Source organism: Metopolophium dirhodum, chromosome 1 (genome assembly GCF_019925205.1).
Source record: "Metopolophium dirhodum isolate CAU chromosome 1, ASM1992520v1, whole genome shotgun sequence".
In the NCBI taxonomy this organism is placed as follows: domain Eukaryota; kingdom Metazoa; phylum Arthropoda; class Insecta; order Hemiptera; family Aphididae; genus Metopolophium; species Metopolophium dirhodum.
In genome coordinates this window covers 23,807,933-23,821,982 of record NC_083560.1, presented here as the reverse complement: position 1 = coordinate 23,821,982, position 14,050 = coordinate 23,807,933, and the positions used below count along the sequence as shown (strand labels likewise).

Genomic DNA, 14,050 nt, shown 5'->3' with positions numbered 1-14,050 from the left:
TAAGTACAGTTTTAATTTATTTATCTTTAAAATGTCTTCTACTCATAAATAGTTCTCATATACTATTGATAGGGTAAATAAGCAGTGCATCATAACTATTCAATTTGGTTTAATTATTGCATAATCTCTTCAGTGATACATACAAAATTAAAAATATGAATTGGCTCTACTGTAAAATTCATTATTTTTTACATACAACATTTTTGAATTAAGCCATCGAGTCATGTTATGTTACACTAATTAGTCATAGTATAATAAATAATCACCTAACATCTAACCACCCATTCAGGTACCCACCAAGTTACATTTTTATTATTTTCCTATTTAACACAAATTCTTGAAGTTTTCAAAATTTAGACTTTTTTTATTTCAATTACCATACTTACTTGATTAAAAACCAAGAAAGTAATATATTATCAATTCACAAAGAGAGTGGTCTACTCATTATAAACTCAATTAGTAATGGTTAATTTATATCAAATAATTATAATAGATGTTAAGTACATTAAATATATAATTATTAATTGTTATTTTTTTAGGCAGCATCTAATGGCCAAGTCAGAAGCATCACAAACGGTGTCGTATGTTACACATGATTCTATACAGTATCTCTGTGGGATTGAATACATTTCTGATATGCCAGCTAAACAATATTACAGAATTATTGCTGAAAAATTTGCAAAAGAATATGAGTATGAAACTAGATAAGTCTTCAATATTAAATTCCATTAATGATTTGGTTGTGGACGATTTGTTTATATTTATTTTTATTTATAATATGATTGATTAAGTATACAGAAATCATACTGTTATGTGTTAATAACTAAAGTATTAAAGGTATTTTCTGTCAATTGTATATATAATTTTTAAATGCGAACTAATAATTAATACATTTTACTATTTGAAAAAATACAAATTCGCAATATAACAAAATCATTAGAAATGAGTTTACCTGTGTACAAACACACGGTGCAGTGGCGTAGCCACAATACTGAAATGGGGTGGGAAGGAGGGATGAAACTCACATACCCCCTAGCTACACCATTGAGTTTTAAATTTAGCTTTTAAATCCTTTTTAACAAATTTAGGTGGTCGTTTACATCTCTATCTGTTTGGCAATATCGTCATATTAACGTTATTCAATTTTTCTTGTACATAATTAGCCAGAACAAATTGTTTAGCTTCTTTTACATTTAAAAATATGATATTTGAATAATAGTGAATTACTTGACATTATGAGTACATATAATATAATATAAAGTTATCTCCTTATTTTTTTTTTTTTTATTGGGTAACCCGCGGCAACATAGGCCATTGTGTGTGGGGGAGGGCACTGTAGGTTTTTAAATTGAGTAGGTTGGTATAAGTGTATGTTGTGTTTTGGCAGAATTTCTAATGGGGCACCCGTAGGTTTCTGCCATGCCCTAGGTGGGGGAATGGCGGCACTTGTTCTCCGGACACCGTGACTTTCCCGAAGAAAAATGCCACCCACGGCCAAGGTATCGAACTCGAGTCAGCTGCGTCGCAGCCAACGCCTTAGTCCGCTCGGCCACTACATCCCCCCTATCTCCTTATTATAAAGTCCTTAAATATGTATTTTTTTCAAATTACAAAATGTATGACACAAATTGTTTAACTATTAAAGATTCAAATATTGTTTGCCCTTTTAATGATATTTATTGGGGATTTAAGTTTCATGCTTCCATTGAGGATAGCAATCATATCACCAATGTATTTTAGAAAAAGGAATTATTTGAACTTAAGACATGTGCCTCAACAAAATAATTCATGAAGGAAATAATATTCTGCTTTTATAACATGAAAATATTAAGATGAATATTATAATATAAATTAACAAAAGTTGTTCTGTCGTGTGAATTTTTTTAGATTATAATGTGGAGAAGGGCTCCAAATATATACAGTAAATATAAACTCAATTCCCATTTATATTTTGAAAATATTTTTCAATGATCATTTAATTAATTTAATTGTTAATGAAACTAATGTTTATGATAATCAAGTAATCCAAAAAATTTAATTATTTGACTATTGAAAGAATTGAAAAAAAAATATATGATGATCAGTCAAAAATAACTGACTTGGCCTCAATCTGAATTTCCATGTCAGTCACAAATGACTGACAAGGCGCGAGGGGACAAATCAGAAAAATATATGAAAACCTGAAAGTAATAACTAAGAGTCAGTCCTATATGATTGACATGGTAGTTAGAGTGTTCACTTTCTCAATTTGTGTTTTTTTCATTTTCTTACGACAAATTACTATCAGTGAAGCTGCTTGAATTTCATTATAATCATCAACCAATGGAAGGGATATGTTGGTCAAGGATTCTTAGAGGAATACAAAGATTTGGCTTGTCTGTAATTTTTTTTTGTTATTATAGTTGGAAGTTTAATAGAAATAGGTTATATAGGTGAACCCAAAGGCAGCTGATTTAAAGATCAGGTAGATCCTATTGTTGAATGTACATGATGTCTCTCAGTAGCTATAGTAACTAAAAATAAATTTAATTGTAGATAAATTAATAATAATAAAATTAATAAATTATCAGTTGATATTGATAAAGTTTGTATAACTATTATTTTTTGTGGCCACTTGCCACTCTAAGTAACATATTCTGTGAAATAAATATGAAAAAAAATAAATGATGGAAAACCTAAAATCCATTTCTTCTGGTGATATATACTATATAGGTACATCAAATACCAAATATGATAATTAAGTACGAAAAATAAATATCAAACATAATTATTGAACTATTTCGAGTTCTAACTGATACAAGTAAATGGAATCAAGAAAAAACAAGCTATAATAAATTGTTTTACTGTAAATAGTACAAATAAAAAAAAACACTTCATTTTAAAACCAATACATTTATCGCTCCGCTCAGAATCTAAAACACAACCTAAAAGTATATAACAAGTACAGTATACTTTGTTAAAATATTATAATGTTATATTATTCCAACGTAATTGTGTATCAATAACGATGGTCTTTGGGTTATAGGTATATGCAAAGCTGGGCATTAACGAGTTAAAAAATTAAAGGTAAGTTAAAAAGTTAATTTAATTTAAATTGTTTAACTTAACTAGTTACTTTTGGCTTTTCATTAACTTAAATGTTCACTTACTACATTTCTTTCTTAATTAACGTGAAATTAACGAGTTAATTTTTCATTTTAAGAAGTAAGTTAAGTTAATTTTATGATATTTCACTATTTCAGTCAATTTCGTTTTCAAGTCAAAAAATATGTATCGTAAATTGTTTAAAGTTAAAAATATATATCATTTGAATCTAACTTATATACACTGTATGAAGTATAAACACTATAATATCCTATAATTTAGTTTTGAGTTGGGAAAAAATTAAGTACCCTATTGTTGTTTAAACAAATTAACTTTTTTTTAACTAATAGAAAGTTAACAAAAAGTGTGTATTAACTTTTAACTTATTTGAATTAACCTATAGTTAAATTAACTTTTAACTTTTTGTTATTGGTGCATATTAACTTAACTTAAATGAGTTAAAAAAATCATTAATTTGCCCAGCATTGGGTATATGTGATATAATATACAGTTTAATTCCCCATCCACCACAGTGGATAACCTCTTACCGGTGGTGATGAAGTACTAATGCAATGATTGAATTCGATAAAAAACAATTCTGAGCGGACGAAAGAAAATTTATGAATCATAAATATGTACTAATAAGTAACCGTTAATTGTATATAATGTACCTAGGCAGAATTTTGTAATTTTTAAATTTTATTCTTTTCTATGTTGATAAACAAAGCATTAGAAAATTATAGGTTAGAAAAATAAACTTTGGTCGTTTTTCCCGTGGTGTTAAAAAACTATTGAGAAAATCAAAAAATGACTTCTTTAAAGTACCATCTTCATCCAACTGTCTAAAAGATAAGATATTTAAAGTACTATACTATGTTGAGATCAAAACACTCCAGATAGAAATTTTGTTTACATGATAAAAAAATAATAAACATTGTAAAACCACTAGCTTCTTTGCTCCGCTTGGAATATAAAATAGTAATAATAATTATATTATTATAGTGAAATCTGAAAAGTATTAGGTTTCAATGTAAATAAATAAATAGATAATATAAATTAAGTAATGATTAAAATGACTAGGTGCGTCCATGGACCAAAGTGAGGTAGAGCAATAACTAGTCAATTTAATTTTTTCATTAGCTTCTAGTGCAAAACAATAATTGTTAATTATTATAGCTCAGCTCAGGGGCGGACTTAGAAGGGCCGGGCTTACTATTCTAAGTTGATTAGCTATATATATAAAGGGGTATTTATTCCTATATTTTTTCTCTAAATAATTATGCTTATTGACCTATACAAAGTGAATAATAGAAACACCAGACAAATTAAATAACTTCTGTTATAATCATTTAAATATTTATTTAATTTATTTTTTAACAATATATAGATCTTTGTACAATATAATATTCCTTTGACACCAATCATAAAAAATTTTATTAAATTTTTTATTGGAAAAATTCAAAAAAGCCAATTTATAAATCTAATTTTTAGACATATTTTGATGATAAAAACGTTTATTTAATTCAAGTAATTTATTTTTTAGTATTTAAAGTTTTGTTTTGGGAATTTCCTGACAAGTATATTTTGAGTGTTTTATGGCCGACATAATATATTAAATTAAAATTATTTTGAAATATAAAATAATACTAAAATAATTATTAGAAATACTACATTGGCTAACGAACAGTATACTCTTAAGTCATAATGTATTATTTTATTATTTTCCGGCAGTGTTGCCGTGGTATACAAATAATAATCACCTTACAAAATTTAGTATTTATAACAATAATACGATTATGGAATATAATAAAAAATATTTTATACATATAGGATTATAGGCATAATATGTAAATTGTATTTAATTTCTTTATATAATCCCTCCCATTGAAAATAGCTGTGTACACCTCTATCAATATTGTATAATATCAATATAAAAAAATCAAGAACTTAGAAACCAATTGATATTATAATATTTAATATTTAATTATAATTAAAACTGTTATTTATCTTTACAACTATACTGTACGATAGTGGTATATAGAAAAAATAACCAAATTCTGTATAGTTCATTTTTCATTCTATTTGATATTAATAAATAATAATTAAGTAAAATTAAATGTAGTTTTATATTATGATTCTTACAAAGGTTATGTTACTTTTCAATAATTTATTTTGTATTGTATTCCAAAACAAAATAGGTAATAATTCCTTAGTCAATTTATGTGTCACATAAGACTTGTTAAAAAACATGTTAAGACATGTCTTATGTGACACACAAATTGAATATGCATACGGACATTACTGTGGTCAAAATTGTGACTAAATGTATATATATACTTTCTATCAAAAACAACCAATATAATGCACCAGGAATTAAATTAGCTCATAAAAATAAAATTTGAAACTCTTCTATTTAAATACTTTATTAAGTACTATGTAAATTATAATAATCAGTCGTTATATATAATTCATAAGTCAAATGTATAAAATAAAACTACCTAAATTAATACCAAACACTGTTTACCTGTTTGTCATTGCATATCTTTGCGAAGTTAAATTTAACAAAATTCTAAAAAAGTATACATAATTATTAGTGTTTATAGTACTTGGTAAATAGTAAACTAGCATCCAAATTTAAAGCCACTGGTCAATTGTGAATTTATAATACTGTTGGGGTATTGGTATTTATTAAATACAAATTATTAATGGATTTTTTAAGTAGAATTTTGTATACAATACATACATATTGACCATGTGAATTGATTATCTTTATAGTGTATAGGATAAACTTTATACTAATAAAAAATATTGACAAAATAATATAAAATTTGAACATATTATGTAAAAGTGAATTTTATTCACTTGATTGTTTATTGTTTTAAGTTCTAGATGACCAGATTTTAAATTTAAATGAATAACAATAAAATAATTCATAAATTAAAATCATGAAGTAAACCTCAAAACTGTAGTTACAACAAACTGTCAAACAGGAATATTGACAAACACAACAAACTCTAAACGTAGCATATATCATCACAAAGTGAGGCACAAACCATAGAATATAATTGATTTCTTATTATCTATAGCAATATTTTTGTGTATACCACAGTTCCATAATCTGTATTTAAATTTGAACAGAATGGATGTCTATTAACTATGTCTAAGCCTATCATTGGTAATAAGGCAATGATAAAAAAATCCAATATGAGTTAATTACAAAAATTATTCCATGTAAATATTTTATTATCTGTAAGACTCGTAAACACCTTATACAACTAGAATATTCCAAGCAAAGTGTACATTGAATATTAAATGATTATACAAATCTACCAGATTTAAATAAATTGCCATGTAGTAGTTAATTTTGAAAAAAAATTGAAATACAATGTAAAAAAAAAATGGGCAAACCAGTCTCAAAAAAATTTTTAAATAGAAAAAATAAAAAATGGTTTTAAAAATAAATTTACTTTGTAATAATTTAATCAATCTCTTCCATAAGAGAAGAATATTCAGCATCAGTTTCGAAACCTGGTTCGGAGGCTTCAACTTCAGCATATTTTTCTTCGGCTACTGGCAAGTCCTCGTCAATGTCCAAACCTAATTTGATCATTCTGTGGATTCTCGAAGCATGAACTTGTGGGTCGTCAAGTCCAAAACCAGATGACATCAAGCTTGTATCAAACAAAAGGATGACCAAGTCTCTGACAGTTTTGTCATTAGGATCAGCTTCAGCCATTTGTCTGAGTGTCTCAATTATTGGGTGATCTGGGTTAATTTCCAAATGTTTTTTGGCAGACAAATAACCCATGGTAGATGAATCTTTGAGTGCTTGTGCCTTCATGATACGTTCCATGTTTGCAGTCCAACCATATTGTGATGTGACAACACAACAAGGAGACTCAACAAGTCTGTTACTGATGATAACATTTTGAACCTTCTTTTCCAAAATATCCTTAATAACTTTGCATAACTTTTCTAATCTGGATTGATCATCCTCGCGTTTCTTCTTTTCTACAACAGTTTCGGGCAAGTCTAAACCTTCTTTTGTGACAGATACCAATTTCATACCATCATATTCTTTCAACGGTTGGACGACATATTCATCAATGGGTTCTGTCATGTAAATAACCTCAAAACCCCGTTTCTTAACACGTTCAACGAATGATGAGTTGGATACTTGTTCGTGGCTTTCACCTGTGATGTAGTAAATGTGTTTTTGATTTTGCTTCATACGTGCAACATATTCCTTTAGGGAGCATGATTCGTCATGACTGGCTGAGGAATGGAATCTCAACAAGTCTGAGAGTTTCTTTTTATTTTGGCTATCTTCGTGGATTCCAAGTTTCAAGTTCTTGCCGAACTGTTCATACCATTTCTTGTAATTGTCCTTGTCTTCTGCCAATTCTTCAAACAATTCCAAACATTTCTTAACCAAGTTCTTCCTGATAACCTTTAAGATCTTGTTTTGTTGTAGCATTTCACGGGATATGTTCAACGGTAAATCTTCACTATCAACAACACCCTTGATGAATTTTAAGTATTCTGGCATGAGGTCTTCACAGTTATCCATAATGAAGACACGACGAACGTACAATTTAATGTTGTTCTTCTTCTTCTTGTTCTCAAACATATCATAAGGCGCACGCTTGGGAATGAATAACAATGCTCTGAACTCAAGTTGCCCCTCCACAGAAAAGTGTTTGACAGCTAAATGATCTTCCCAGTCATTGGTCAAGGATTTGTAGAATTCACTATATTCATCTTGGCTGATATCATCTGGGTTGCGTGTCCAGATTGGTTTTGTCTTGTTTAAGACCTCTTCATCAAAGTACTTTTCTTTAATAGTCTTCTTCTTTTTCTTGTCATTGTCCTTATCTTTTTTGTCTTCATTTTCATCTTTACCCATATCCTCAATTTTTGTTTTTTTGTTTTCTTCTGTTTCACCATTAACCTCTTCCTCATTATCTTCTTCAGCGTCATCTTCACTGACTTCCTTGGTACGTTCATTTTCAATGATTAATTTTATCGGATAGCCTATGAATTGGGAGTGCTTCTTGATGATGCTGGTAATTTTTTCTTGTTGAAGGAACTCAGCTTGGTCTTCTTTGACCTGAAGGACAATCTTGGTACCACGGCCCAATGGTTCTCCAGGATCGGTACGGATGATGAATGAACCTCCGGCAGAAGATTCCCACAAGAATTGTTCATCATCATTGTGTTTGGAAACAACAGTAACCTTGTCAGCTACCAAATAGGAAGAATAGAAACCCACACCAAATTGACCAATCATGGAAATGTCAGCTCCGACTTGTAAGGCTTCCATGAAAGCCTTGGTACCAGATTTTGCAATGGTTCCCAAGTTGTTGACTAGATCAGCTTTGGTCATACCGATACCACTAAAATAACAATATTATGGTCAGGAAAGTTATTTATATTTAAACCTATTCATTTATATAGATAATAAAAATACTTACGTGTCAATAATGGTCAAAGTTTTTTCTTCTGCATTGGGGATAATTTTAATGTGTAAGTCTTTGCCAGATTCCAATTTGGATGGATCAGTCAACGACTCATAACGAATTTTGTCCAATGCATCAGAAGAGTTGGATACTAATTCTCTCAAAAAGATTTCTTTGTTGGAGTAGAATGTGTTGATGATGAGAGACATAAGCTGAGCAATCTCGGCTTGGAAAGCGAAGGTTTCAACATTTTCAGTTGTAGTCATGGTAACGTCTTCAGGCATCTAAAATTAGTAATATAAAATTAAACACTATCAATATTAGAAAACACTTTTAACCAGGTAGGTAAATCTAATATGAATCTAACAATGCGTATGCATTTTTTGTTGATTAATTATTGTAGACTCCTAAGTATTGTAGATAATGTAGATGAAAATATGTTATGTACATAATTAAATTAATATGAAAATAAATAGGTACCTAATAAATATAATATATTTGTTACCTAAGAGTTAAAAGTGCAAATTTAAAATCTTAATTAAATACTTGATTCAATAAACTACGTTCCACTAAATTAAAAATGAATTACGTAGATTAATGATATAAAACTAAACACTATCAATATTAGAAAACACTTTTAACCAGGTAGGTAAATCTAATATGAATCTAACAATGCGTATACATTTTTTGTTGATTAATTATTGTAGACTCCTAAGTATTGTAGATAATGTAGATGAAAATATGTTATGTACATAATTAAATTAATCTGAAAATAAATAGGTACCTAATAAATATAATATATTTGTTACCTAAGAGTTAAAAGTGTAAATTTAAAATCTTAATTAAATACTTGATTCAATAAACTACGTTCCAATAAATTAAAAATGAATTGTGTAGATTAATGATATAAAACTAAACACTATCAATATTATAAAACACTTTTTAACCAGGTATATGAATCTAACAATGCGTATGCAATTTTTGTTAATTAATAAGGGTTAATTCCAAAGAACTGTAAATAATGGAGATGGAAATATGTTATGTACAAAATTAAGTTAAGTTGAAAATAAATAGGTACCTAATAAATATAGTAAGTTAATAATCTATGAGTTAAGTATCAATTTAAAATCATAATTAAATACTTTATTAAACTTAATTCAATAAAATACCTTCCTATGAATTAAAAATGAATTAAGTACCTAGTTTAATAATATAAAATAAATAGTGATGGCAATTTTCATTCCTTTTGTGGATTTATTCCAATCAGTAAAGTTACACAATAAAGTAACGATTCCAAAAAACTTGTTACATAAGTACAATATTTTTTAGTAACACAATATGTAATCGGATTAGTCAAACACTACTTGTAAAGCACAGAACGATCGATTGATCAAGACGTGTAGGTTCTCGTTTCTCCAATCTCCATTAGAACAAATACATTGCGCCTAACATTTTAGCAGTACAGTGTACACGGACTTCACAAACCAAACTATTTGCACCGTTTAAGTAACTGCAGGTCACACTAATTTTACAATTTATTACAATATAAAATGATTAATAATTTTATTTTCAGCAGAAATAATTATAAAAATATAAATGTAAAAAAATCACTTTACTTTAGCTTTAAAAAAAATAATAATTATTATTATAAAATAAATAAACTGAAACTTCCAACACTAACTTAGGTACTTTCCTAAGTCTTAAATAGGTAGTTATAAAATATTATATATTTATATTATTAAGTATTTGTACCGTCTACTGATGGAACATAGGAACGAATCATGAACTTCACCCATTTTTCTATGGTAGGGGACCATTTTGTACTTTGATGATAATGTACCGATGGAATGTTCAGATGTATTCGTTCCTACTCGTTACACCAGTGTACTCGTTACTCTGGAACGAACACTGAAGTATCAACCCATCACTAATATAAAATTAAACACTGTAAATATTAGAAAACTCTTTTTAAGCAGGTAGGTATATAAATCTAACAATGCGTATGCAGTTTTCGTTAATTAATGAGTGACATTAAGTGTAGACACTGAGTATTGTGGTTAATGGAATGTTAGGTACATAATTAAATGAAGTTTAAAATAAATACCTAATGATTAATATACTAAGTTAAGGTATTATCTAATAGGTAAAAATGAATTAAGTAGTTTAGCAAACGAATTAATAATTGGAAAAAATGTAATGAACAGGCGCAGTGTGTAGCGCGAACACGTAATTAATTAATTCGAACGCAAGAAAAAATAGAATGAATTCCCATAATTTGTATTGTTAAAATCAAGAGCTGAACAGTACTTACGATTTATTGATGATCGCAAATGAAATGACGCGAAAAAATCAGCAAGCAACAATCGGAAAACAGCGCAATTAGAAGCGCAGGCGTCAGGCGTACGTGCTCAAAGAGTCAATGGTGACGATCCACAAACGACGGCGTCGGGTACTCCGTAATTAATACTTCCCCTAACGTTCTATGGGCTAGATGGAGAGCGTTGGTCAAGACCGGCGACCGGTCTGATGGTGTATGCGTTACGGCAAACGGCGAACGGCGCCGGGCCGTATTCGGACACTGGCCGCCCGGTGCGAAACGACCAAGCGATGCGCAGCGGACGCCCCCAAACAATGGCGCAGCTGTCGCAAGAATACGGTTTGACCAACGTCACATTTACTTTCGTTTTTCGTCGGGTGGAGGACGTCGAGAATCTTCTAGAACATTCGATGAGCCGCCAGCCGTATACAGAGTGATGCGGTGACCGATCATTTTCCCTCGTACGTGGCTGATTTGTTTTACGCGTTAAATTTTCGGAACTCTTTCCTCCACCATTCCCGACGGATCTTTCGACAGTTTCAGCGATTTTAAGTCGGGGATCGTAGCGATAAACTCAAACCGTCAACTTATAGATATTTATTTATTATTTCCAGGCCACATCGTCTGCAGTATGCACATGTCATATTTACGGAAGTGGTTTCCGAATGGGTTTTTTTTTATCGTTTAACAACATTTTCAAATGTTTTGATCGACTAAATATTTAAGCGCATCCCCCTGGCTTGCTGATAAATATTTCAAACGACATAATATAATAATTTTGTACTTAGTACTAATTTTTCGCCGGGACGTGGCGTTCTCCTGGCTTATCGTATAAAATGTCTACTATTTCAAATCGAATTTTATGAATTTTTTTTTCGATCAGAGACGTGAAAAATCCTCCGCAAAACTCGAATCTAGGAAAAAAATCACCAAAATCCTCTAACCCAAATGTTGGATATAACTGCTGTCAAAAATAATAATTAATAATAATAATAATAATAATAGTTAAATTATAATATTTGAATGATAATTTATAATTATTATTATATAAACTTGGCAAACAGGTTTGCTTGCGAATAAAATAAAAATTATAATAATAAATATAATATATTTTATGTATAGTTTTTAGTCAGTCAGTTTATTATAAAAAAAAGTTTCTCAGCCCTCGGTTCGCTTGAGCATTAAATAAAATAATTTTAATAGGATATAATTATAAAATAAAAATGTTCTTAATTTTATATCACGAAACATTCCTCAATGATTAAAATTTATAAATATAAAATTGATGAACCTACTAATAATTATTGATAAGTGATAACAATATGATTAAGTTTATAAAATGGGAGTTGTGATTTATATTTATTTTACACAGATAACATTTAATTGATATGAGATACATATTTATGTTATACAGAGATAATAATATATTACATATTGTAAAAATTAATTTCCTCCACTGAGAGTTGAGACTACAATATTATGCGATTGGAATTTATTATATTGTTAAATTTGGTACCTGTATTGTGATTTACGTTATATGTATTAGTTTTTGTATTAAAATTAAAATTTTTTTCTATATTTTAATTGTGATTTCCGAATAGATATACGATACCATTTATTTATGCATATAATTGTATAGTAGGGTACTCCAAGAACCTATATAGAATTAATAAGACTAAAAATATGCATCATAACTTGGACATGCAAAATATGAGATAAGCAACTTATTTTCTTATAGTGAACGTTATTATGATGTTCAAATGTCTAGGAAATATAATATTTTGGTATTCAAGGATCAATTGCTTGAACTGTAGTACCACCTATTGTATATGTGGGTACTATTAATATTAGGACTAAATTATGAAAGTCAAATAAGATATTGAGAAAAAAACTATTTCCTAAAATAATTAATAATTTGGGAATGAGGTCCAAACATAATAATCAATGATTCAAGATATTTAAAATTTAGATTTTACCTATTATCAGACGGTAGTTTAATAAAGATGATAATATGAGAAACACGGTTTCTTATTAAACCCAAACAACGAGTAATTTACCAATACATTGTCTTTAAACATACGACCAACTACCCTGCAAACACTATTTCCTAAATCATTGCTGTCATTTAAAACAAATAATTTCATTATATGTAAAAGAAAAACATCTGCTATTAATATAGTAAAATAATAAACAAAACTACATTTAATAATTATACAGTTGACAAAATAAGATTTTTTTTCATTTTAATTTGTGAATAAGCTGAAAAAACACTGACTTCCCGGACATTTACAGAAGTCTTTCATTGGGAAAAATATGCCATTATGCAAAATATAGTTTTTGAAAGATATAAATGCTATATTATTTACCAAGGATTCTCTAAAACCATTATCCAATTTTATTTTGTTTTCAACATTCTATAAATTTTCATCTTTTTCAATAGGAAACATATTGCATTCAATGTTTGAAAGATCTATGGATAGATATTTGTAAGAATTCACAAGGAGACAATCAATGTTTAAATGGTTGGACTGAACAACATTTGATACATTATTGATTTCATACTTTAAATTTATAAGTGTGTTGACAATAAAAGTCAGTAAAGCTAAATTATCACAAAAAATTAAAATAATTATATTTCTCATCATGTTAGTTGACTGTTTTGAATTCTGTAATATTATTTTCAGTAATTAAACAGTCGACCAATCTACATTCTAATTTATAGTGGATCTTTTTCTAGAAAATAATATGAGTGATGGATCCGCTCCGTTACGGCGTCGCGGCGGTCTGTATGAAAATCAGTTCTGCCAAATACGTCGAATGATTGGTAACACTGACACGCTTGTTCACCGATAAATCAGTTTGACGGGCAGACAGATTGTTTGATAGACGAGAAGAGCGGAAAAAAAAACCAAAAACCGCAAAAACCAAACTCGATGTTTCCTCTTCCACATCCCGTTCATTTTCGATTTACGTTTGTAAACAACAATATTAATCACTGTTTTCGATTTTGCGCTATGATTTATTTTTCACGTCCGTCGTACAGTTTTTGATCTGAACGCGTCCAGTGATGTCGCTCGAGTTCGAGGTTTTCCAGCCCGTGACAGCCGGCCTCCAACGTGACCACCACCGCAATACGTTTTCCGCCGTTTTCGTGTGAGCTGCCGTTCACCACCGGACGACGGTCAACGGG

The 14,050-nt window shown here is 29.2% G+C and overlaps 1 protein-coding gene across 1 annotated transcript; it reads right to left on the bottom strand.

Moving 5' to 3' along the window:
• Positions 1 to 6,317: 6,317 nt before the first annotated feature.
• Positions 6,318 to 11,042, bottom strand: LOC132935649 (heat shock protein 83-like). Its single transcript, XM_061002245.1, has 3 exons — positions 10,855 to 11,042; positions 8,559 to 8,827; positions 6,318 to 8,480 (listed from the first exon to the last, which is right to left on the bottom strand). The coding sequence occupies exons 2-3, from the start codon at positions 8,825 to 8,827 to the stop codon at positions 6,563 to 6,565; spliced, it is 2,187 nt and encodes a 728-aa protein (XP_060858228.1). The 5' UTR covers positions 10,855 to 11,042; the 3' UTR covers positions 6,318 to 6,562.
• Positions 11,043 to 14,050: the final 3,008 nt, after the last annotated feature.